Below are 25197 nucleotides of genomic sequence, written 5' to 3' on the forward strand. Positions count from 1 at the left end.
TGAACCAGCCAATCGGAAGCCGTCGTTACACTTGAGTGCACATCCACCCGCTACGACTAGGTTCCGAGGACTTCGTTTGGAGGGAAGTAAGCCCACGTCCAAAATATTGCACTTTGAATCGCGATTGTACGCATATAATTTTGTTTATTTGGTTTTTTTACAAGCAGCAATGTATACTATATGTCATGAATAAGTGATAATTGTGTTTTAATTATATTTAAATATATTTTTGGGTTGCATGTGACCTTTAAAGAACACTTTATTAATCTAAATGTCCGTTATTTTTTATACAAAGCTCCTGTTGACCCCTGTTTATACATAAAATATACTACATGGATAGATGTTAGTACAATACACTTCAACAAATATCTGCCACGTAGAATCCCTCAGTTAATTTTACGTTCATAAATATAACTTTTCTAAGAGACCTTATTCAACCTGTTTGGTGTTACTCTGTCAGAAAACGAATGTATTGTTTTTCGACACAACTTGGTGCCGCATAGATACTTGCATGTAGATTATTTCTACAGAATCTCTGACCCCATCATATTTCGATGCACATGGAATCTGTTTCGGTGAAAAGTCACCCCAGACTGTGTAGTTTTCTGCTACATTTACATACTGAATTGCAGAAACCATGACGTTGAAACTTATGCAATATATATAACAATATCTTCACACTACAGAAAATATAGCTTTGACAATCAAAATATTATGTGCACAAAATTTGGATACTTCATGGAGTTTTCATTTCCTATCAGAGAAAGGATGTACATGAAATCAAAAGATTTGTGAAATAAGAACTACCATAATTTACGACCCAAATATTTATATCACACAATGAGAAACAAGAATAGTGTTTAATGTTGTCTTATCAGCCTGAATGGCTCAAAGACCTTCACCTGGTAGGTGAGCATATTCATGTTTACAATGATGTCAAGTAAACACGTGTTTGGCTAGCGAGGCTCTGATATGCCTGGTGAGACAATGGTGACATTGTAGAAAGCGTACCCTCGCGACTGAACGCTTATACACACATTCACAAAAGGAGATTGCGACACATGTATACCCAGCGCCACTGACTGTCGTTAACTGCAGTACACGGTGTTATGATCGATAAGGGCAGGGGAATTCCTTCCTAAAAATAGTGACTATTTCACAACATCTGGTGACGTCACGTGTTTTCGAGTAAGGTTCTGGAACCTTCGATAGGATTTCGTCACTATTTAACAAATTTACCTATACGAAATGAATCAGTATAGGCAAGGTTCGCTGTGGCTGACAGGAGTGTCTAGTTGCTTATTCTATAGCAGCTTCTGTAAAAGGAAGAAAACAATCCACCGACTTGGCTTGTATTCACCATGTTTGTAACCTACAGTTCAACAGTTAAAGGATGTGTTTTGGTATTTGTTGGACTTGCATTACCATCGGTGTTGACAAGTAACGTTTGTGACCCAGGTGTGAGCTACCTGGACCCAGCCACAGGTAACTGTGATCCCTGCAGTGACATCTGTGAGTTTTCTCGGGCACAGAGAACAGCGACAAAATGTCGGGATATGTGTCCCGGTAAGTGCAATAATAATACGTTCTTTTCACATGATGGTGTTTCAGATATTGCTGACGCGTATGAGACAATCCACACCGTTCGGATGGCGTTTGATAATGAATTTTTACCTGGTTTTATTAAATTTGTTGGAGTGAAAATAAGCAATTTCGTTGAAACAGTTATACGGCCTTAGTCTCATACATGTGCCTTAGTTACAGGATACCGTCTTTGTATCGATGTTTGAATACTATGCCAGAGTTATCGTTCTTGAATGAATATTCGAGAAGGTATGACGTTTGTAGTCAAACAGAACAATATACCACTAGTTGAAGAATCTACACATCGATCCTCATTCTCATCGATCCTCACCATTTAACTTTAGTCTATTTAACAGAAATCAAATTATATGACAAAATATAGAATGTTATCGCAATAGTCAGGCGTTGTCTCTGAATGTGATATTTCCCTGGGAATATGTAGTGAATTCCACGATCATTCTTGTTAAATTTTGTATCCTCTATATGAAGTATTAAATAAGGCATTTCTCGCCGTGAATAGCTGCAAAATTGCTGATGCGCGTAAAGCATTTTAAAGCTCACTCACTCATAGCATTTTGACCACAGACATCATCACAAATAGGGCTACATCAGCTCTGTTGCTTGAGTGATGATTTAGAATATCTGTTTGACAGCTTGTCCACACACATAATATTTCTCAGTCAATCATATGGTCTCAACCGATCCACAAAGATTGTGATCTACATCCTACTAAATTTTATTACATATACAAATAACTCAATTCTGATGTTATTTCAGGGTACAAACCCATCCATCGCCAGTGTCATCCGCAACATTACTACGATGTCAATGTGGACAGATGTGAACCTTGTGGATCTCTCTGCCTCCCTCCACATGCACGTCGAGGCGATTGTCAAAGGCTTTGTCCTGGTAAGACGTCATTGTATTCACCTTAACAGTAATTCAGAGATACTATTTATATCTGTTCAACATTCCTCATTCAGGCTGTCATACATGTACATTTTCAAAAGTCATAAATGGACCATGTATGTGATTCTACCATGTTTCAGACTGGTCCGACCTGAATTCATCCTCGACAAGTTCTCACACAGAGCCGAAGATGATCTTTCCAGCAAATTCCTCAGCCTACACACCCGAGAGAAGCCAAGAAACAGGTAAATAGAAATACATTACACCCTATCCCAATATTCTTTTATATCACTCTATCCCCCTAGGTCCATTTCGCTCAGACTTTACGAATCCTACCGAAAACATAAAACATTTTTTGCATGGATGTTTGATCCTCATTTTTATATCCATTGTGATTTCAGAAAGGTATGAGTAAAAATCGTTATTCTAAAGCAACAACAATCAACTATCTGAGTATGGTAGTCTCTGTCTCTGATATACACCCTGGAGCAAATATATCCAGGAAAGCCAACTGAAGTCTACAAAATGTGGCAAGTCTAGATTTCTACAGTTTCTGAAAATGAATAAATTCTAAGGGGTCCTTTTAATTATATTCCATTCTTTTTATTGTGATTTTTCTGTAAAATATGTTCATCTCAGAGACTAGTTGTTGGTCTACTTGAACCTTGTCTGTCTTTAGCAGCAGCATAAATTTTGAATTATCATTTTAATAACTATTCTAGACCACTCACATTGAAACATTAGAACTGTATAAGGGTTAAACCAGCTAGTACATATATTCTGGGTAACAGGATGATGTGAGTAAGAGTAAGGGGATGTGTTTCAGTTGGCATGTTGCTCCCGTAAGTGTTTGAAAACATGCAATGATTCCTCAATACATTGTGTTAAAGCTGTCATAGTTCACATAGCCATTACAGAATGATGTCAGTATATTTTAGATAGACCCAGAACCCCTTATACCACAACTTTTTATAGTTTCGCCTCATGATGATGCAAAGGCTCAGTATTGCCATTTGTATTTCTTTCTTCCAGAAAACTATGGATCCTTAACAACTGGTGTTTGGATAGGAGTTGGGTTCCTGGCAGCATGTGCCTTGGGACTGGTTGCCATGACGGCTGTGTTTGGCAGAGGTTGCGCTGGCAGCATTAAGTCTTTTGTATCCAGAAACCTGTTTACTAGGCACCCTACACAGGTCCAAGAAGACCCCGAGACCAGGGAGAGCCTCAGTAAGTATTCTCAGGGAAGATTCAGTAGTATGTAAATCATATATATTCATTTTAAAATTCAATAAACAATCACCCTTGTTTATACACATATACTGTAAGTCTTGTTCGGTTTGATACTAAACCATGAAAAATGTATATAATAGTGCACAAAGCTAATGTCATCTCATATTCTTAATTTCAGATCCCATATACAGACCGGGACGCGGCCCATTGGAGACGTGTGATGGCATGGACGAGGAGAAATTTACATACAGATAAAAAAGTTTGAATGGAAGAAGACAATCTAAGAACAGATCATTTGAAATGCATGTTGGAAAGAGCCACAGTGGCAAAATAATCACGTCGAAAGGTCGGGAAGCCGAAACTTCCGCAAGGGACGCGTTCCCACGAAGACGGGCAGCTGCGCCCGAGGAGAGACGAAGAATCAGACGCTCAAATTGGAGAACTGACAGAAAGGACAGTTTGAAAGCATGCATTATATCCATTGGTGCATGTTCAGGAAGAAAGTGGCAGTATTCTAAAAGTGCACACTGCGAATATAAACAGTAAAAAATTGTATGGCTTTGGTGTGGCCCTAACTACAGTCGTGCGATGTTGGCTGCCGAAATGTTTCGCACAGAGCAGTGCTACATAACCTTTATGTCATGAATCAAATCGATAGATGTATACATGTGTGTTTTATCAACAATTGTATTTGTGGCTTCTTAGAGTTTAGACTACATAAAGTTTGTATTCTGTTTGTATGTGATTATGATAGTACTCTGGTAGAATAAAATATACATGTTCTCTCAATATGTGTGTTGCTTTTCCAATTCCAGATAAAGTAGCCCAGGGAATCGTGCTATTTGAAGTGGCGGTTCGGGTAGCTTAGTGATTACAGTTAAAGTTATTTTCTTTCTGTTGTCCAAATTGTCGGAGGGAAATAGACATGGCAGAAGATCCGTTGTTAACGCCACACTCAGGCATTGTCTAGCTGTATGGCGGTGGTTTGTTCATAATCACTGCTGCACCAGACATTTAAGAAACTGACGTCATGAGCATCAAGCTATGTAATTGGGATGAATCAACAGAGACCTATTACACGATTCCATAAGTCTCTACTAGCTGAAGTCATGAATGATGTTGAAGAACTAGTTCTGTCCTGGGGTATAAATCAATGAGATGTTCGCGAAAACCAGTAGAACCCTGCACTAACAGATAAAAAGGCAAATCAAATAGTCACGTGAAAAGACATGGACACATACAGTGCACGTAACGACAGGGAGTTGCATCTGGCGTTAATTTTAGGGAGGGAGGGAAGCCAAATAGTTTAAAGCGTTCTCTTGACAAGCCGAAGGCCGGGTTCGACTCCTCACATGGGTAAAAAGTATGAAGCTCATATCTTGTGTGTAACACTTATATACTCTTCAATACAGTAGGGAATAATGAACTTTCGATTTGGATAGGAAGTGTAAACGGTAACAAACGTTTCAAGGACAGACATCTTAGGAACGCACCATCACTTCCCTCTATTACCAACTGTAAACACAACGCATAATATGCACGTACACAAGGCAGTAGCCTCATACACGTGCATGGGGTACCATTCTTAATTTTGACGAGAAATCACTTAGAACATTAATTTTGACACTTATCTTGCGTCACACATTTGTTAGTGTTTGTTTCTAGTCGTTTGTTTTAAAATGAAAATCGTATATATGAAAATTACATGCCATACACCAATCATCTTTCAAATGCTACTACATTCCAAATAACTATGGTTGTAAGGAAGTGCAAATGGTGATGCCCGCTCAAAACATTCAATAATATCCTGTCAACATTGATGGACTCCGATAAATCTCCTAAATATTTTTAATCGTAAATGAAAAAATGAAGATCCCCTACCTTTTTTAAGGACATAGTATGATATTAACGAAGTTTATAAATTATTACATGTAGAGGACTTTTTATGGGAGTTTTTATGGGTTTTTCCTGTGACTTAAACTTCCTTATCGTGTAGGCGTTAAACTTTTCGACGAAATACCAAAGACACTGATAGGTGTTTTGATAATACAACTGACATACTGGTAAGTGGCAAACTGTTTTATACGTTCCAATTATCAGACATTAACTGATACTTTGTCTCAGTTTTAACCTATTGTATTTAATATGAAGTGTACCAGGTACAAGTCATGACAACGGAAAATAAAAGTACAACTAGGATCCACATATATAATACAGTACAGACTGTGGAGGTTCACATCTGTAATACTACAAAAGTGGTTTGTGATTTGGGCGAAGTACTGATATAGAAAGTCGATTCCACGACGTTCCAAAATGATTTATCTTATTACTTTTGAAATACATGATAATTGCGACCACACATCTGTCTCTCTATTCGTTCGAAAGAATGACAAAACAGTAAGAGTGGTGACGTCACCAGGGTATCCTGGTTGAAATAGACAGATAATCCACTAAATTAGCTCGGAGTGTGTTTGCTTGTTTGCTTGTTGTTCTGTTTGGCGTGTGTCAGTTGTTCTGCAGTCTTTGTAGTACATGTACATTTTATGAAAATTTCCTATAGTAATGTTATTAATAAGAATCAGTTGTTGTTCAGACTTTGTGAGCAGTACATATATAGTTATTAATAATGAATATTAACTATAGCATTACATGTATATGAGAATCAGTTGTTCCGCAGACTTCGCGAGTAAGTACATATTGTCCACTTTCAATAACCACCCGTGTAATTCTATCGGCTATACTTAACAAAAGAAAAATGGCGTATATGTTTGATAGGCATTAAGAATTTGGTATTATGCGAGGCACTTGATATATGGGTGTGCAGCTATCTAATAATTTACACATAACGTTTCTGGGCTAACTCTTGGCCTTTCATCTTTAGGTGGTGTAGGGGTTAGTATTGGCCCAGAGACGGCGTGTGTAAATAATGAGGAAGTTGCACATCTTGTATGAAAGGGAATATGATTATAGTTTCACGGGACACTTATGAACATTGTTACAGAGTATTTTTTTTGTATTAAGATACAATAAGTTTGAAAGAACCAACCATAGCGTTTCTTATCTAAAGTCCGTCGTTATTCAGCAGTGTGAACCAGAAGAGTTATGTCAAGGATGTCGACGTGCTCAAAAGACTTTTACTTGGAACCAGTGTCTGGGACATGCAAACCTTGCGATGAATTATGCCACCAGGCTACTGTCAGAGGAACGGTCGAACTCTGTCAACGATCTTGTCCAGGTATTGTTACAATGTGATTGAAAGAATGATCCCACTGAAAATGACAGACGAGTGGATAATGACTTGTGATTACAGTCATATAACGTATAACGTATAATTTATTTCCCGTGTGTTTAAAGCAAAACAGACTAGCGAGTGAGTTTAGTGTTATGCCGCAGTGAGCAATATTCAATATTCCAGCTATATGGCGGCGGTCTGTAAAGAAGGGAATCTGGACCAGACAGAAAATGATCATCAGTATGAGCATCGGTGTGTTTGTTAGTGTCTGTTGACAAAGGTGAGACAGGATACACTCACCTTTTCGCTGACACCTGGTATAATCACCGCATGGTTTTAATAGTGCTCCACTGGACATTGGAGTTTCAGTATAAACGTTAGTTGATGACGTGTATAGTTTTATTTGAGGGACACATGCGTACATGCAGGTATACAATAAAATGTATTTCCATTTCAGTTACACAAAGGTATTTAAATGTAGCAAATGAATCTATTTCTACAGTAATTAGGCATCTTATGGTACATGCATTTCATGCATCATCCAATATAAACTTGACTTCTAGAGGATAGGACTTCACCTGGTTCCGTATTTCATTGAGTACAGTCATTCCTTGAGTGCCTCATGCTTTTCAGTCGGCGTCGAAACACCTGTCACGGAGGTACTGATTGATCGGGTAACAGACTTTGTGACATCCACTTACGAGCAATCAACCATGAACCTCAGTAGTGGTAAGTTAAACAGTCTTTAAAGAAAACGACCATTTCGATCCTTCAGTACCTGTTATGTACAAATATGGCAACAAATATTTTCTGTCAGTGTTTCCGACGAAAGTACAGCTTTAAAAAATGAAACAATAGCATAGCATCAATGATGATACTACCTCGAATTGCTGTTTATTAGTTTGACATAAACATACACGTGCTACAATGATCAAATGTGGGTGTAGAAAGTAAGTGTGTTTTGTAGTTGTGTATACACATTATTGAGGCAGTTTTGTCAACTGGTATGCATTCAAAAAAGATTGTGATTACTAGTAATAAAGCTGTGTCTAATGCATATGTTTCCTATATGAAAAGGTTTGTCAGAAAGTGTTACTTAGAGTTAAGCGACTACGATTCATTGAAACATGTTGTTCTTAAACAAAACTAGGGAGAATTTGCTCTTTTTTGCATTTCAAGTACGAAGGACAATTCATATGCATTATAACTGAACAACATGTGTCCATAAGGGTAGTGCAGAAGAATCCTGATCCTATGGCCGCAAGTGATATTCACTCTATTCAAAATATTCACAATGCCAGGTTATTTGACATTACTAAAATGCCAAGAGTTGATTACAAATCACTCCCTTTGAATGCAAGGGTGTTTACCTGAATGAGATACACACCGTCTTCTCAATTTTAAATACCAAGTTACGCCGTTGAGTCGAAGTTTAATGGCACTATGTAATTATTCCAAGCTTCGACACAACAGTAGATAAAGTGTATATTGGGAATACGCAGATCGGCACATCAAAACTCGATACTATGGTATTCGACTAACTTTGAGTAATCGGTGACATTTGAGGGTTTTCCATATCTGGAATTTAATCATTCTAATTTTCTTTCTTTTCAGATAGTCCTCTGAAGCACAATACGCGGTCATTTCTCTGGCTGTTCTGATCATCTTGTTTTCACTCATGGTGATTGTACTGCATGGTCTCCTGAAAAGATCAATTACACACTTCCTACAAGAACGAAATATAAGGAAACACAACGAAGCCCCAGCGGAATATGGCGTATTACTAATCTATGAAAAACACCATGAAATGCCAAACTCAGATTTCAAGACCTTCGACGACAGCCTGCAAATCGTCTGTACTAAACAATCGAGGGGCTGATATCATAAACATCATCCCATACAGAAGGGATGCACTACAAAACAAGTCACAAGGCTATGACTACTTGGGATGGGGTTAGTTCCTTTCGAAATATTGATGATTCAAGCATGGCTGTGATTGCTATCAATGTATATATTGCTATGCGATACACTATAAGAATTGTAGATTGACACTGGCTACATACAAGCGCAATTAAAGAATTTTGATGAGAAATTACAAAAGAATGTTTGGTCACTGCATGCAATCAAAATATATGAATCCTTTCTATTTCGCAAATAGATCATTAAAAAATTCAGTTATGACACAAAAGGTGGGATAAACTTACTCGAATGTGCTTGTTATCCACTGTTTTTCGTCGGATGAGTCGAGATTATCACCCTCCCTTTTCTGTATGTTGTCACGTGATGACACTGGATAAGATATGGAAAAGGGAATGTCATAATAGTTTATCACTTAATACTAACCAAGCAAGAATCTATCATTTTAGATAAAACATTTACTCTCTATAAAAAAGAATTACACTAAAACACACAAAACACACAGCTTTTCTTATGTCTCTATTTTCCTTCTCCAATAGCAGCCAGTTGTTAAGCAACTGCACATCATATTCCGCGAACGGGCCTAGTTGCCCGAACACCTATTAAATTTTAAATTATCTATCTATCTATCTATCTATCTATCTATCTATCTATCTATCTATCTATCTATCTATCTATCTATCTATCTATCTATATATCTATCTATCTGTCTGTCTGTCTGTCTGTCTGTCATATTCCGCTTTTCGTTTTCCATACTTTCAACAGACTTCAGTGTCTCAGTTTCTTCCCGTTCTTCTTACTCATCTACTTATTGGCGATAAAATCTGAATCACTTTTCATGACGTCATTCTGTTGTGTTACATTCCATGACGTCGCACACAAAACTGAGGGATCAGAAATCGGTTACCTTTTCCTCTCGGTGCAGGAAAGATATGGGTTACGTTGACGGGTCCACACGATTTCACCACAGCACAAATGCATACACGGAGTTATAATAACTAATTTTGTAATAAGTGAAATTTTAACTCAAATGTATTTTCCAGATAAAAAATACCAAACAACGTAACCTATTCATCCATCAAACTTATTTTTCCACTATGCTTGAGTTTAATATCAATTTCAGTCGATTCTGGGAAATGCATGTTCCTGCAGGTTTTTTTCCAAATTTGAGTGAAACCTGTAACTTAAGTCAAAACTCAGACTTAGATTGTTTCGAAAAATCGGGGTCTGGTATCAACACTGATTTTCAGTTGTGTATTCATAAACCTTTAACATCAATATTGACATCAAGAATAATCTGTTTCTCGGGACAGTCACGGCGGTTGCATTGAATATTAGAAGATTTTGAAAATATTTGGAAATGTCTGCTTACATTTGCAGGCCGGGGGCAAAAGTTCCATGTTAGTTACAATGTGTCTGGTACATTACAAACCATTATAGAACATCCGTAAAAGAGACCCAGTATTAGAAACTAAATATTTCGCCAAACTGCCACGAAACTGTACTAACTGTCCCAACACAGAACATACCAATAAACATATGTATGTGTGCAAACATTGTAATCAGTCACACTGCTCATTCAGCTCGGGTCACATTTTTCAAATTGTGTTACACATGGATAACATTTGAACAGTCATTTCTACTCTAATGCGCGTATTACGTTTGACCATGAACATGTTGCAATTTATCTTGATTTCAGTAAATATGTATGTGTGCATTGATCATATATATTTGATCATGCTGGTCACACATATTGAATGTAACATATATTAAACGAAATAAAAACTTGCATTATAATGCACTTTTGGGGTTGCGCATCTTTTCATTCATTCTTTGAAATTTTAAGCATATTTTGCATTGAAACTTTATTTTGACGCTATGACGTTAAGGTTACATTCACTCAGTGTTGACATTCACGCATGAAAAAGACACATCAGCTGATTCCTCGAGGGACTCTTTATGAATACATTGAAAGGGGTTTAATGTCGAGTGGCTTGCTCAGTGACAGAACATGTGCACAGACCCGGACATAGCAACAGAGCTGAGTGAGTGTCCGACCGACCTCTCTTGTTTAACCGTGACGTCATATGTAATAACCAATCGGTGAGTTTAGTGGGTTATTTAAATAAGGCGGAAATAAGTGAATCATGAAAGGTACTGAACACATTTCTAGTACGCTAGCTTTGTATTATTTCTCGTAACACTATGTCCGTATTTCAATGTTCAACATACATACATGTTGCCTCAAGCGATGCTCAGTGTTGGGGTTTGTTTCCAGAAACAAACGTCTTGTGTATGCAAGTGATTTATGAATGTGTACAGACTGCTCTCAGTCAACCAGCTACACATATACAATCAACAGCAGGGGTCTTATCAAGTCTTATCACGAATAGCAAAAAGATTCCTGATCCATCAATGGGCAATTGCCACGTTTATAGTGATCATATCAATGTTACAAAACCCAATACACTGTGCACTGACGATCCACTGTCACCAACCTGTGTAAAATGTTTATTCTGTTCTACAGCCTGCCAAAGAGATTATTATTACGATGCTGAAACAAATGACTGTCGTAGCTGTGCTTCTCTCTGTCACCAGGCTGAGGCGCAAGGGAGGTTGAAGAAATGTGAAGATTTATGTCCCGGTAAATTAACATAGCTGTGTGCCGAAATGGAATGTCATTCTTACGCGCTTCTGCCTTTTTGTATGTATGTATGTATGTATGTATGTATGTATGTATGTATGTGTGTGTGTGTGTGTATGTGTGTGTGTGTATGTGTGTGTATGTATGTATGTACGCATGCATGCAGGCATGTATGCATGCATACATGTATGTGCGTTTATGTCTGTATGCATCCATACCTATCTCTATGTATAACACTGAAGCAAATGGTGAAAAGAATAGGATACGATGTATGCTTTACTCATTGCGTTGATGAAGGCGTAACGATATTGATCACATATTCAAGTTGAGGATGCAAACGAGAAAGCAGTCCCGGCTGCTGTGACTTTCAAGTCTTCGTCTTCCACTGTGGCGATTCAGGATGAGATACCAGTGCAAGATGGTAACTACCATATTCAGCATTTGTAAAGATTTTACTCACATGTTGCAATGAGATCGCGCTGTTGCGATGACATCGAGTCATGAAGTGGTGTTTGTGTCTTCAAAAAGTATCTATGTTCCTAATTCTTTGCAAGTAGTATCAAAATGTTGTGCAAATGACAATGGAAACTTTGCAAATTTGATGACATCTCTGTTAACACAAGCTTCTCCGCATGCGGTTGCTGTCGTCTGTTTGATGTCACTTTCCCTGGCCGTGGTACTGTTGGTAGCCGTTGTCACCTTCTGGAGATGGAAAAAGAGACAGACACCACAAGGACCAGTTAGATATGACAACAGGGACAGACAAACGGCCGAAGGTGGTATATATGAAGTATTATTGTTGGTATATATTAAAGTATTCAAACACTGATTCATTCGAAAGGCCGATCTTATATCAGACACATTTGGAGCCATGTGAAGAATTAGACATGCTATTGATATGAATGTTTGTGCAACATCGGTGAAACTGAAAATCAGAACTTATACGTGCATTTGCGTGATTGCATATAATCATAACTGTATCATCATATACTTTGTTTGGTGAATACGAGATATGTTAGTGATAAATGTTACAGTTCAAATGTATATATTAAAGCTACAAAATACTGTTGTGGTATGTACATAACTGGTTGGAAACAGCTACCTTATGTCAACGATGAATGTGAAATGTTTTAATCATCGCTAGCCTGAGTATGTGTCAATTACTGGTACATTATTTAACATGTTAACAACCAGCTAAATTAGAATTGAAACTGAGTCGAGTTGACTATTACGATGGCACTTGTTTCGAATTATAATTAAGTAATTCTATTGTAGCTGTTGGTGGTTTTGGTCTTATCATACGCTGTCAACACCTCCAAACTAGAAGCACATTAAACCTGATATAACTCCTGGTAAACGTCTTGCATTGCTTTCAGACACAGTACAGACCTTGAGGGGAGACACGGCATCCAGTGTTTAGGCATTCATCTTTCAGTATTGGCTATGGATATATCTTCATCTTCCATAAACCGTGGTTTGCTGCAATATGCATCAATAAAGCCAACCCTTTCATTTTCAAGGTCAGTGACGCCATCATGTCAACAACTAGTGTCAGTTTAACATTTAATCAACTCATCATTCCCATCAATGGCAATCACATCTTCATGTTGACATGTACATACTGTCATAATCATTCATCAGTATATTTCTCATGTCCATCTTTAATCTGTGTTAATATATGATAAACATTCAACTCAATGTTGATATTCATACCCCACATCCAGTGATGTATCCAAATGAAGGTTTGCCACCAACAACTGTTTTTCTCATGCTTGCAACGTTAATTACAATTTCAAGTGATATTTTAATATTTGCTTGTTCAGTCGACAAAACCGGACACAAGGTGATGTTGATATGTGTTTTAACGAGTTGGTGTCTTTTTGCCAATATGTGTTCAAAGAAGGCAAGAACAATGCTCGGCGATTTTGTAACGTTCTTTTATGAGATGTGAATTCAGGCATGTACAATATTGTCAGCTAGTATGCAAAAGTCAGACAGTGTCGATCTTAGAATAGCTGGTTCAGTTTAGCATTCCTTCATTTTAGGCATGATATGCTAGCGTCAAAATGGGTTGGGTGCATGAATTGTTCAGTTTAATATTGTGTTAATCTAAACGAAAGTACTAAAACCTCTGAAAATGAGAAAATCAGTAACTGCTCGATGGGAACCTTCACGAGAGACCAACCAAAACAGGAATACCACCTCATGTAAACGGATTTTGTGTCTAACTCCCCTCCTTGCCCCACTTTATAGGCATGAGGCACCACACTAACACATTCGTGTGTATCTGAAGATATCTCCATTTAAGTTTGTACCGCAGTGCATTTTCAGTAATTTGTATTAATGTGTAAACTTAGCTAATTGTAGAATTCAAGATTACAATTGTTAATTACACCACATTGTTTTGCTGTATGCTGGTTTCACACATGGTATCTTTACGGATTGATTCCTGGTTAAGAACCACAACAGTGAAGAATCAACACTGAGCATTATCGGGTTGCTCCAAAGTAGTAATTATACTACATTAGTAAATAGCACAATTATTAAGTGTTACTTGCATATTTAATGCAAGGCTTGAGTGGCAGTTTCAGTATTCCTTGTGGTATGTATTATTTTGATTTCGACGTAAACAGATGTATTCAATTAAAAGTTTACTATAAAAATAAGAGAGAAAAAAAGAAGAAAAAGCGCACAGACGCACAATTTGTTGGGAGAATGTATTACATCAAACATGTATTACTCGTCTATAGACTTTAGTGCATGGAATTTTACACCAGTATAGAAGATGGTAATGTCTATATAACCAAGTGGATACGTTTAGATAACGGACACTACTGGCTCTCAGACCAATCTCTTTCAACCTGTTCCGTACCGGATATCTCTGAAGTCCAGGAACCCTGGCTGCTGTGCTCTCACCCGTGGCAGTGCGATCATCCTACTCTACTACCCTAATGTACCGATCTTGGGCTGCAGTGGTAACGCGAGGTCTGCCTGTACGAGGACAGTCATTTGTTTTACCTGATTTAAAATTTGGTTGCGACGAGCTGCAAGCCATGAGATTTTGCTCAGACTAACATTCAGACGGCTGGCAACAGAAGATTGGTAATCTCCAGTATGCATTCTTTCAATGGCGATGTAGAGTCAAGACGTGGCGTAGTGATTTGACCTTGAAACTCCTTTAAAACGAATGCCATTTGCTGAAGGTAATCTGGATTTTTATTGCCAGACGGTGAGTGCTCTTTGCTGCACAATTTCAAATGGAAGGTGATTTCTGTTGAGTTGTTGTGGTGTCTTTCTAAGTTTTGTGACAAAGGTTTGCATGTTTGAACACAATAGGTAATTAATAGACATACATACATACATACATACATACATTCATACATACATACATACATACATACATACATACATACATGTGTGCGCGCGTGTGTAACCTTATATACTGTTCATAACACACACAGGCATAATCTGTATTAGTGTGTGTATTAGGACATTATTTAAGTCAGTAGTAGTATTGTTAGTAACTAGTAACTACTACTAACTACATTAGTTAGTTGGGTAGGTACATTTATAATTAGTTTAGTCCTGTGTAGTTATTGGAGTTTAATTATATTGTAAAGGAAGGAATAAAGTTTAAAAATAGCTTATTCTTCTGTTGTGGTTACTTTGGTATGTGACACATACTTAGAATCATTAATGATCATTTCTACACACAGTTTTTAAAAAATGGACCAGTTACTTACGTAATGTTTCGCTGCCAAAAACAGGTCAGGTGATATTTTTGTCACTTAAGTATTTGGTAGTATAATTGCCGTTGATTTTTACCACCATTTTTTACAAAATATTTGAATACACATATACTGCTCCTTTGGAAGTTTTACAGAGAAAGTGATGAAGTTAACAGGTAGATTTATTTCCAAATCGGTAAAACGAGATGTGTATTTAAAACATATATCTTTCATATGCTTGTGTGAGTATTAACAAGTAATAATGAAAGGTTTATAAACAGTGGAGAATCATGACATAATTTCCACCATTTAACTTGTGAAAGTGGTTTGTACAAGGACGGACCTGTATAGAGGAATTCGTTCAATTTATATACAAGCTTGATGTTTACAAACAGTACGTGTCGAGATAGCCATCCCTAGACCTACTTCCAGGTAACAACTGAGAACATTTCTATAAATAATGCATTGCGTGACGTCAGCCAGTAAGGTGAATCATAATATGATGATGCACTATTGTACAGAAATTGTTTTGAATGTAATGCATGGGTAATACTGGTCATGAAAAAGCGTAAGATTTCATGACTATTACGTGTTGTTTAGATAACATGAATATTATGTGCTTAACACGACGCGTGCTCACAACTTGATACAATTGTACTAATTAACAAAGCAGACAAACAATTTGTCCACTCAGCATTCCCATGACCTTTATGTTTACGAACAGGTTGATGTCATATGACCTACTTACACGTTTCAGCCAATGAGAATGTGACAATTTCTCAGGCCAAACCTGAGCAAAGCCTCACTTTGGTGTGATGTAATACGCAGAGACGATGTTGTAACATTTCAAAAACCGCATAAAAATATTCTTATTTACACAACAACATTATTAAATCGTTGTTACATCGACAGTCACTGTTAGACGAAAGTGCCGTGGGATTGGCATGATGTATCACACCAACATATCTGTGTGTGGAAATACAAACGCACGCGCGCACACACACACACGCACACACACACACACACACATGTATATATATATGTATATATATATATATATAGGTAGGTAGGTGTCGCGAAAAAAACATAAATAGACGCATATTTTGTTGAAGTTTATTAGAAAAAGTACACGTCTTGAATTGTGTCAATATGGCAATAGTGCAGTAACTACTTATATTTTTTACATTTGTCTTCAACTCAAGTAACTTTGATTTGTATCCCTAAATATTACTGCAGTCTTTGCTGTCGTTTGCCTTCGTGACTAGCTGTTGGTACACAATATCCCTAAACAATCACATCTGAGTAACTGCAGCTTTCATACAACGTGTTGATATTTGCAATTTGCAAAATTGGTATCCTAGTAAATGTATGATTTTCGTGGAAACATTGTGATAGTTTTCCGCATTAGGAATTTAAATTGTTTTGATTTTCTTTCCACTGTTTCAGTTATTCATAAAATATTTGCCAAATCTTAGTACATGTTCAAGGTGGATGTTTAATGAGTTAAGACTAGCTAGGTATCGACGGAATACATTTTCGCTGGCAAGAAATGAAACACACACAAGAAATTACACACACACACAGGGGCACACACAAACACACTCACTCACTAACACACACACTAACACACACACAGGCTTTTAATTCATATGCATTTCATAGAATCCATGGACATATATGTGTCAACAACAATAAATCATACAAGGCAGGTCTTATATCCGGGTGCATCATAATGTTCAAATGACATACATGTTTCACTATTTTGTTTTTATATGTGCACACACTGCCATAAGTAAGTACAGGTCTCTGGATTATAATATCGCAGAACCCAAATGACAATACGCTTATTTTCATTGATCAGTCGTATATCGGTCATGCATGCACATATACACTTGGCAGACGAGGATTGGTCAAAGGGTATCGCTCTTTATTATGCGCATGCGCCGTAACGTGCCACATCAATGCTCCGGGTAAAACCCACCCCGATATTGCGTATTAGGTCTAGATAAAACTTCCTTGCCAGAATGACGTCTTGTCAATCCCGTTCTACCGTCCATGAAGTCAACATCTTCGTCATTGACACCGTCTCCATTCTGGCTGACACAGAGGGCGTGAGCGTCATCAGTTGTTCTGCATCTTTTTGGAGCAAGTTTGAAAACGGATAGAATACAACATGGCTGGTTACCTTTCTTTCCTTGGTTCTGTTTCTCTTCTTTTCATTTGCTTCATTGCCGAGTCGATCTGTAAGCCGAGTTGTGGAAACGAGTTTTACCTTGATGCCGCCACGGGGAATTGTGACCACTGTAGCGACATCTGTCAACACGTTATGATCCAAAAGACCGTTGACATGTGTCATGACAAGTGTCCAGGTCAGTCTGACATTTCGTTGTATATATAGTTACGTGAGCAAACTATGACTGTGTCTGATATTTGTATATTCTGTAAGTGTTGGTGTCAGTAGGATATATTTCTCACTTATAGATTATGAAATGAGCGTAAATTACTACCATTTAAAAGATTCTTCACACCAACGCCGACTGTTATGACTTATGACTGACGCATTAATTTTGCTGTTTGGCTTACAATTAGAATACTGGGACACAGATTACTATATACTGTATAATGACTTTTCGAAGTGGAGCTTCAAATATCACCATAGAAGTCACATCTTTTCTATACTGAAGGTAAATGTGTTAAACTAGTTTACAGATAAGTGACATAATATTTCTATGAATGTTGTCATTTTATCCACAGGTTACCTCGAGGCTGTCAGAGGGGAACAGTGTCTACCCACACAGTACTATGACGACGTAGTGAGGCGGTGCGAGGACTGTGACTCTTTGTGTAGACACGCCCAGAAGACAGGCCAACAAGAACAGTGCAACCAACATTGCCCCGGTAAATAATTCATGCCTCCCTCTGTAATAGTTGTGTTCTTACAGGTGGAAGGACGAAGTTATTTTTTTAGCCAATATTAATAACAGATTCTTCATATGAACTCTGCGATTAAGAAAATGAGTGAGCATACATCATGGAGCGGTCGTTTGTTTCACGACAAAGTGTGTCTGAAGTCGAGAATATTTGTTTTCGGTTTCTTGAAGCATTGTTTTAAGTCATATACTTAATCTATCGAGATATTTAACAGACGAAATGAAACGTGTATATTATGTTGTTGTCGTGCATTTCATTACAGAATGGACAACAGCAACCGTGTATGGTACTGGTGCTGTTACTGTCGCATCCTCAAATGGATCAAGAAAGGAGGAAAGGCATACTTCAATGGACAGTAAACGTAAGAGTCACTGTTATTACAGTATCTAGAGCTCCTCAACCGGTCGGTAACTGTTTTGCTTAATAGCTTTTGACTATAGAAGTAGGTATACTGCTGACTGTGGATGTTGTTCAAAAGGATGCCTGCGCTAGCAACGGGGCAACGTAGCATATGTTTCTGATAATCCTTGGGCTTAAGAATTGAGTATTTTCAATTTCAGGTAATATACCCCTGATTGTCCTTGGAAGTATTGCTGGGGTAGTTGCTGTTGTAATTCTGGCATTTGTGGCCTTCAAGGCAAAACGTGAGCTGTGCAGAGGAATCGGCCGGAGACTGACCAAAGCAAAATGCACCAAGAGTGGCACTCAAGAGTGTGGGCAGGCACAGGAAGAAATGCAGAGATTAAGTAAGGGAAACTATTTCTACAGCCCTTATCAAGAACATAACCATCGAAATTAACTACACACGAGATTGTATTGTTCATAGGGTTATCAGGGATATTTCGTCATCTATGTACCATGGTCCAATGTTGTAATGTCCTATATTTTAAGTTAAAGGATAGTTTTGAATCTCTGTCATTTTAAAGTGCTTTGGCGACAGATTTCTCAGAATAAACTTAAAAGAAGTTACTGTTTCAGTCACGATATGGCTGAAGGATTGCCTGATTTTCTCTCACTCTATTACTATGTAACAGAAGAACATGGGGTAGAAAGGACACCTGGATATGAAGACTTAAACAGTATCTCTCTACTTGACATCATTTTATCTTTCTACAATGTTTTGACATTTATACTAAAAAGTATGTATTCTGTAGGTGTTCCTGAGACAGAAAGACCACCACCTTCTGCGCCTGTCCTAGACACGTAGTTCCTGCACTTGTCCTCTACTTTCAACGAATTTCAAATGTGGATGTGCTGGTCAAGAAACTGGAAATTGATGTCAGTGAGCACATTGATGACAATGGTATAGGGGAGGGTATATAACGCAGTGATGGCGATAAAAAAAGAAAAGGTTCAACACCAGCTTGGCTGTGGCGCAGAAGCAGAAGCATGCCCACTATGAGGACTGGCAAAAAGGTCATAACTCTGGATACAGGACCAGCTGGGGTCCAAGACTATCCAAAATCGAAATACTTCTAGTACACTGGAGAACACCTGAGTGTTTTCTTTGGTACCATGGCGAACCATGCGAAAGTCTTCAAAGTGAGGGCAGTCAAACGATGTAAATGTTCATGGCTTATCCGTAGTGACAGTGCAGAATCATTGTACTTTTGACACGATGGGTGGGACAAACGGTCTAAAATACCATGTATAATTATATATCAACATTACATTCCCTTTTAATATATCTTTCATGCGTGATTAATGTGTTTTATATAATTTGCAATTATACGGTATGTGGTTGACATGAAAAATATTGACGTTGACTTGTTCAGCAGTCACTATGGTGGATTAGAATGTAGTTTGAAGTTAATGGAATATTCCACTTCTCTAGAGCAGTTTTTGTCATTTTTTTCTAAGAATAAAATGTATCTGTCATTATTTTCGATTTGTTCTGCTTGTCCTTGTTTGGTGGTCTGGATCTCTGACTTGGTTTACACATTTGCGTAGATCGATGCTCACGCCCTTGATCACTTGAGACTTGATTATTTACAGACCACCGCCGTATAGTTTGAATATTGCTAAAATGTACGCTAAAACCACTCACGCCCCCTAAATGTCTGACACCAAAGGCACAACTATCGAATGTCCTGATTTTACAACACAACATGCACAGGTTCAGATGGTAATAGAAACTATGAAAAGTACTAAACAGCCCACAGACCCCATCCCTCCAGGTCGATCCTGGGGTCAGATTACATCAGAAACAAAAGCAAATTCTGACTACATTAAGTAGATAATTCTTGGCAGATTACATAGTGTCAATAGTGTATTTTGGTTCTTTTTCCAATCATATAGAAGATACCTGGAAACTTATATACTGACTTTGGGGTATAGACATTCAAGATATGTCGTTGTAATTCATGTTGAACATCATTGCTGCAAAAGAACCATGACAAATTTACTTAAGTATTCTTGGAAATGGAAATATACTGTTTTGGTGGGTTATTTGTCTATCACTGCATTAAAATAACAAATACAGAACATAGGCCTAATGTTCCTTACTAGTCTTTTAATTTGATCCTCTTATCACCATCCAAAATACCATAAGAAATAGCATATTTTGTATGTGATCAACACCTTTTGAAACATAGGTACAATAATTTTTATGAATGAACTCATAAAAATAGCACACTTTGAACAAGAATATTGGCATAAGAATGTTCTTATCATAAAAGAAATAAAGGATATATGACACATGATGTTTGTCATAAAATATATTATGTAAACGAAGTTATGGAGATCACATTTGCATAATACAGCTTGTATCAGGAACATACATTTTGATTTTGATGACATTTCAAAGGGTGAAAATGGCACGATTTGCTCTCCTGTATATTCATCTGTTTCGGATGATTTTGCAAAAAATGTTTGCAAGAAACGAAAGTTGGGATAAACGAGAGGCATAGAATATTTAACAGTCAGACTTAAATTGTGTTCAACGATGAAATAAACGCCAAAACATATATTATTACTTTTTCCGTCCATACTGTGAGGTAACTCGTCGGATGAAATAAAAAGAACACTAAAACATATCACAACCTGAAGGAAAAAAATATTCCCACTGTACGAATCCGTTCATACCACAAGCAGATCTGAGTCAGCTTAGGCACAAAGCGGCTTTCTAGGGACATGATCAAGCGACGTGAATGCACATTGACATTTAGAAACTGGTCAAATGTAACATATGGTATATTTGGGATTACACTTTCACAATAAAGTACTGATTCTAGTAGAAGGTAATTTTGATAGGTTGAGAGCAAGCATATCCCTCACGTACTGTAACCAGAATACTCAAGATTAAAAGTATGTATGGTAGCTGCTGGGATTCCACGTCACTACCTAGCTTTAGTTCTTACTTTCCATCCTGCCTTGTACAGAGGTAAGGGGGAAATATATGTAAAGAACATAGGCCTAATGGAAATATATGTAAAGGTGCGTTTCTATGCATAGATAGCATAAGAACTGATCACACTAGAAATAACTCCTGACAACTAATCATAGGAAGAAGTGCTGCTATAACATTGTAACCATAGGGACTAGTTGTCCAACTAAATTCGTCTCAGAATTTCAGAGACGAGATGCATAGCAGAGGTCATGTGGTTAGGAAAAAGGTCACGTCCTGCTGTTGACCTGCCAGTGGTTGTAATATGCTATGATTAAACCGCCAGATTAGATTACTCCGCCAGGCCCCCGAAAGAGAGAGAATTACGACTGAATAAAGAGGTAAACTGTTCTTCTGTTTATTTAATCATTAGCCACGTAGAGACGTTGTAGTGTTTGCTATGGGCTCACTTTAAAACGGATTTTCCGGATTTCTGAGCCGATATCTTAGACAAGACTCAACACATAAATTCATTTTAATACATCTGTAATGAGCTATTGTATCGTCATCAGTTACAAGCTTTGGTGATACCAAGGACAAACATTCCCTGCAATGTCATTGACCGATATGCAAATGGGAATGTAATAGTACGCATAAACAGATGGGACTATTTTTTATAGGGCGTGTGTTGACCTGTTTCGACCTGCCTTCCGTGTCATTTATTAATAATGATCCCACAGTTACATGGTGGTTTCGTTCCTACACATTTCAGAGACGCCACGTTTCCTCGTGACAATCTCATTATAACATGAGAAATGTGTAGCCATACTGTGTGCCTTTTTGTAACAGATTATTTTATTTGCAGTAGAATTACCATTACATATTTTTAATGAAGTGCACATTTGGGTTATTTTTAGTGTATGTATATGCATATATTCTGTTCTGTTTATCATAATAAGGGTAGGGAGAAATAATACACAAATACGTGAAGAAAAATGAAAATATACTGCGGGAAACAAATAAGGAAACATCACTTCCTGGCAGGTGTTTGACTGAATTTTCTCAGATTTCCTCTATTCCAGCGCTATTCAAAACTGGTGATGAAAACTTGAAAATATTAAAGGAACACTTGAATTTCCCTGCGTTTGTGTGTTTGTTTCTTTCAGTATATATGGCAGAAAATCAGTAACCATATATACGTCGGCATGTAATGATTGGAAGAGTACATTGCACATCTTGCCTTCAACAGTATATAAACAGAATCATGTTCATTCACTATTGACACAGTAGATTGGTCGAGTGGTTGGTTGTTTAAAGCCACAGTCAGCAATATCCCAGCTATATGAACCCGTGAAGGTCCCATTTGAATGTGTGCTTGTCGTAAGAGGCGACTAACGGGATCGGGTGGTCAGGCTCGGTGACTTGGTTGACAGATGTCATCGGTTCCCAAGCCGGTAGATCGATGGTCATGGTGTTGATGACTGCACTGTCCGGTCCAGCATCGATTATTTACCGCCGCCATATAGTTGGTACATGGCTGAGAGCGGTGTAAAACTTACTCACTAACTCACTGCAGATTATAAGGCGGCGTTCTGTAAAAATCGAGTCTGGACCAGACAATCCAGTGATAAACAGTACAACCATCGATCTACGCAATTGCGATGACGTGTGTCAGCCAGGTAAGCCTGTCTGACATGCCATTTCTTCAATATATCTATGTTACCAAACATACATGTGAAATGTTATTATCCACCAAATTATCATTTTGTTTCGGTACAATACAGATCGCACAACCACTTGGAACTACATGGGTAGCTGCTCGACGGATTTCTACTGGGAATCGACCTCTGGCACATGTCAGCCTTGCAATGAACTCTGCCACCAAGCGGAGGTCAGAGGGACAGTCTCACGCTGCAGAAGCTTATGTCCAGGTAACATGGACATCATGTGTTGACATATACACTTACATGACATGTGCAGCAACATGATTCAAAACAACTATCGGTGGACGTTTTGATTACGGTCTGTCCGCTGACATCTATTCAATTCAGCCGATAGTACAGCGAAAATATATTTGAAATTTGAAGGACATTTAATAACAGTAATTCGTTTTAATGATTTGATCTCATTTAATACGATATTGGAACATTATTAAAGCTGTTGTAATACTCTGTGTATTTTAGTATCGCGACCGGAGGCTACGACAGAAACACTCACTGATGAGTCTACAACCCTACCACTAGACCGTATATCAGACGATATCTCAAGCAATGGACACTGTAAGTTTCCAATGTGGGATCAAGTAAGCATAATACGAAAAGTAGTTAGTGTGTTGTCTCAGTACAAACGCACTGGATATCACTAGCATTGTCTCAAAATAATTGTCACAGTGACACAAATTATTGGTTGCACGTCAGGGAATTGATGAGCAGTCCATTGTCACAAAATGTCTATCCCTGTGGGAATGCCTGTTATGATTGTTGGTGGCCAGACTAAAAATCATTCACTCATGGCATCAATCACTGGACTGTTTACAAGCCGCTTCGAGGTAGCTGGATTGCTACGTTAAGTGAAACACCAACCATCACATTACCTGATTTATATGTAATTTGAGTAAATGAATGCAACAAACTCGAAAATAAATGAACATTTAAGCCGCAATGAGCAAATAAATTTGAATCCCCATAACGTTAGTTACTTCCAACTTTGTGGATAAAACAAACATCAGATAGATAGATCTGAAATCTAGCACTAGCACTACTTATCAATTGCATTAATTTAGCTAATTTTATAAATGGCAACAGATGGTTTGAATTTATGTAAGGGGTCCTGCTGTGCTTTAATACTTATGAAACGAATAAATACAAATGTATTTTTTCAGATTGGTATTCTGCGGCAGAATATGCTGTCATTCTACTTGCTGCTGGCATCGTCTTGATTACTCTTGTTTCCTTGACAATTCTACTGAGGAAAGAAATTCAGTCGCTCCTTTCCAAAAATAAATCTGCGACCAATCTGAGAAAGCCCCGTTCAGTTACGTCTCAATCAATGTGCGCAGTATGTTGACTTAAGTCTCAAACAATGTCCTCAGTATGAAATTATAACGGAGAAATATGTTCTCAAATGTTCAACCATAAACAAATACCCATATGCATATGTGTAATACTTGTATATAGGAATATACATGCATTGCTTCATATTGAATCTCAGCTCCTGATGAGTTTCCAAAACATCTCGCGTATCATTTGAATAAATTCTGCATATCGTTTTAGATGAATGCAATATGATAATGAAATAAATTTAATATGTACGTTGCATTTCGCTTGTGAAGAATAAAAAAATAATAATGTCATTTTGCGTTGCTTTTTACGATTCAATGAACATTCGCTGAGCAGTATGGCGAGTTAATTGCATATAGTATACCTACTTGCTGGGACCATGTATTCCACTGAACATGTGCATTGGTTTAATCTTTGAGATTCCAACGAGTTTACTACATAACACACAACCCAATCAGTTGATATTTGAAGTAGCAATGAATGGCCTAGACCGATAACTACAGTCTGTAGACCTGGTCCTGGGATATTGTAAGCACTATCTGTCTCACGCATATATAGATTATCACTCGAGTGTGTTTTGGGATGGTTTATATTCTGCATTAGGAATAAACACTATGTATTTAGGTCCCCAAGGCTCT

General features: G+C 37.7%; 2 protein-coding genes and 2 long non-coding RNA genes across 4 annotated transcripts; 3 read left to right on the forward strand and 1 right to left on the reverse strand.

Annotated features, from left to right (window-relative positions):
* Positions 1 to 1170: 1170 nt before the first annotated feature.
* On the forward strand, positions 1171 to 4512 carry LOC137284124 (uncharacterized). The gene is made up of 5 exons (XM_067815805.1): positions 1171 to 1566; positions 2362 to 2493; positions 2634 to 2738; positions 3526 to 3720; positions 3902 to 4512. The coding sequence occupies exons 1-5, from the start codon at positions 1362 to 1364 to the stop codon at positions 3976 to 3978; spliced, it is 714 nt and encodes a 237-aa protein (XP_067671906.1). The 5' UTR covers positions 1171 to 1361; the 3' UTR covers positions 3979 to 4512.
* A 3028-nt stretch (positions 4513 to 7540) lies between these two features.
* On the reverse strand, positions 7541 to 13092 carry LOC137284125 (uncharacterized). Its single transcript, XR_010956885.1, has 3 exons — positions 11977 to 13092; positions 9160 to 9244; positions 7541 to 8657 (listed from the first exon to the last, which is right to left on the reverse strand). It is a non-coding gene; the product is annotated as an uncharacterized lncRNA (long non-coding RNA).
* A 4102-nt stretch (positions 13093 to 17194) lies between these two features.
* On the forward strand, positions 17195 to 20056 carry LOC137284126 (uncharacterized). The gene is made up of 5 exons (XM_067815806.1): positions 17195 to 17613; positions 17999 to 18142; positions 18438 to 18536; positions 18736 to 18921; positions 19330 to 20056. Exons 1-5 carry the CDS (start codon positions 17418 to 17420, stop codon positions 19380 to 19382), a joined length of 678 nt encoding a protein of 225 aa, XP_067671907.1. The 5' UTR covers positions 17195 to 17417; the 3' UTR covers positions 19383 to 20056.
* A 1792-nt stretch (positions 20057 to 21848) lies between these two features.
* LOC137284128 (uncharacterized) lies at positions 21849 to 24852 on the forward strand. The gene is made up of 4 exons (XR_010956886.1): positions 21849 to 21901; positions 23285 to 23431; positions 23684 to 23779; positions 24382 to 24852. It is a non-coding gene; the product is annotated as an uncharacterized lncRNA (long non-coding RNA).
* Positions 24853 to 25197: the final 345 nt, after the last annotated feature.

This window comes from Haliotis asinina, chromosome 5 (assembly GCF_037392515.1).
Source record: "Haliotis asinina isolate JCU_RB_2024 chromosome 5, JCU_Hal_asi_v2, whole genome shotgun sequence".
Classification (NCBI taxonomy): Eukaryota; Metazoa; Mollusca; class Gastropoda; order Lepetellida; family Haliotidae; genus Haliotis; species Haliotis asinina.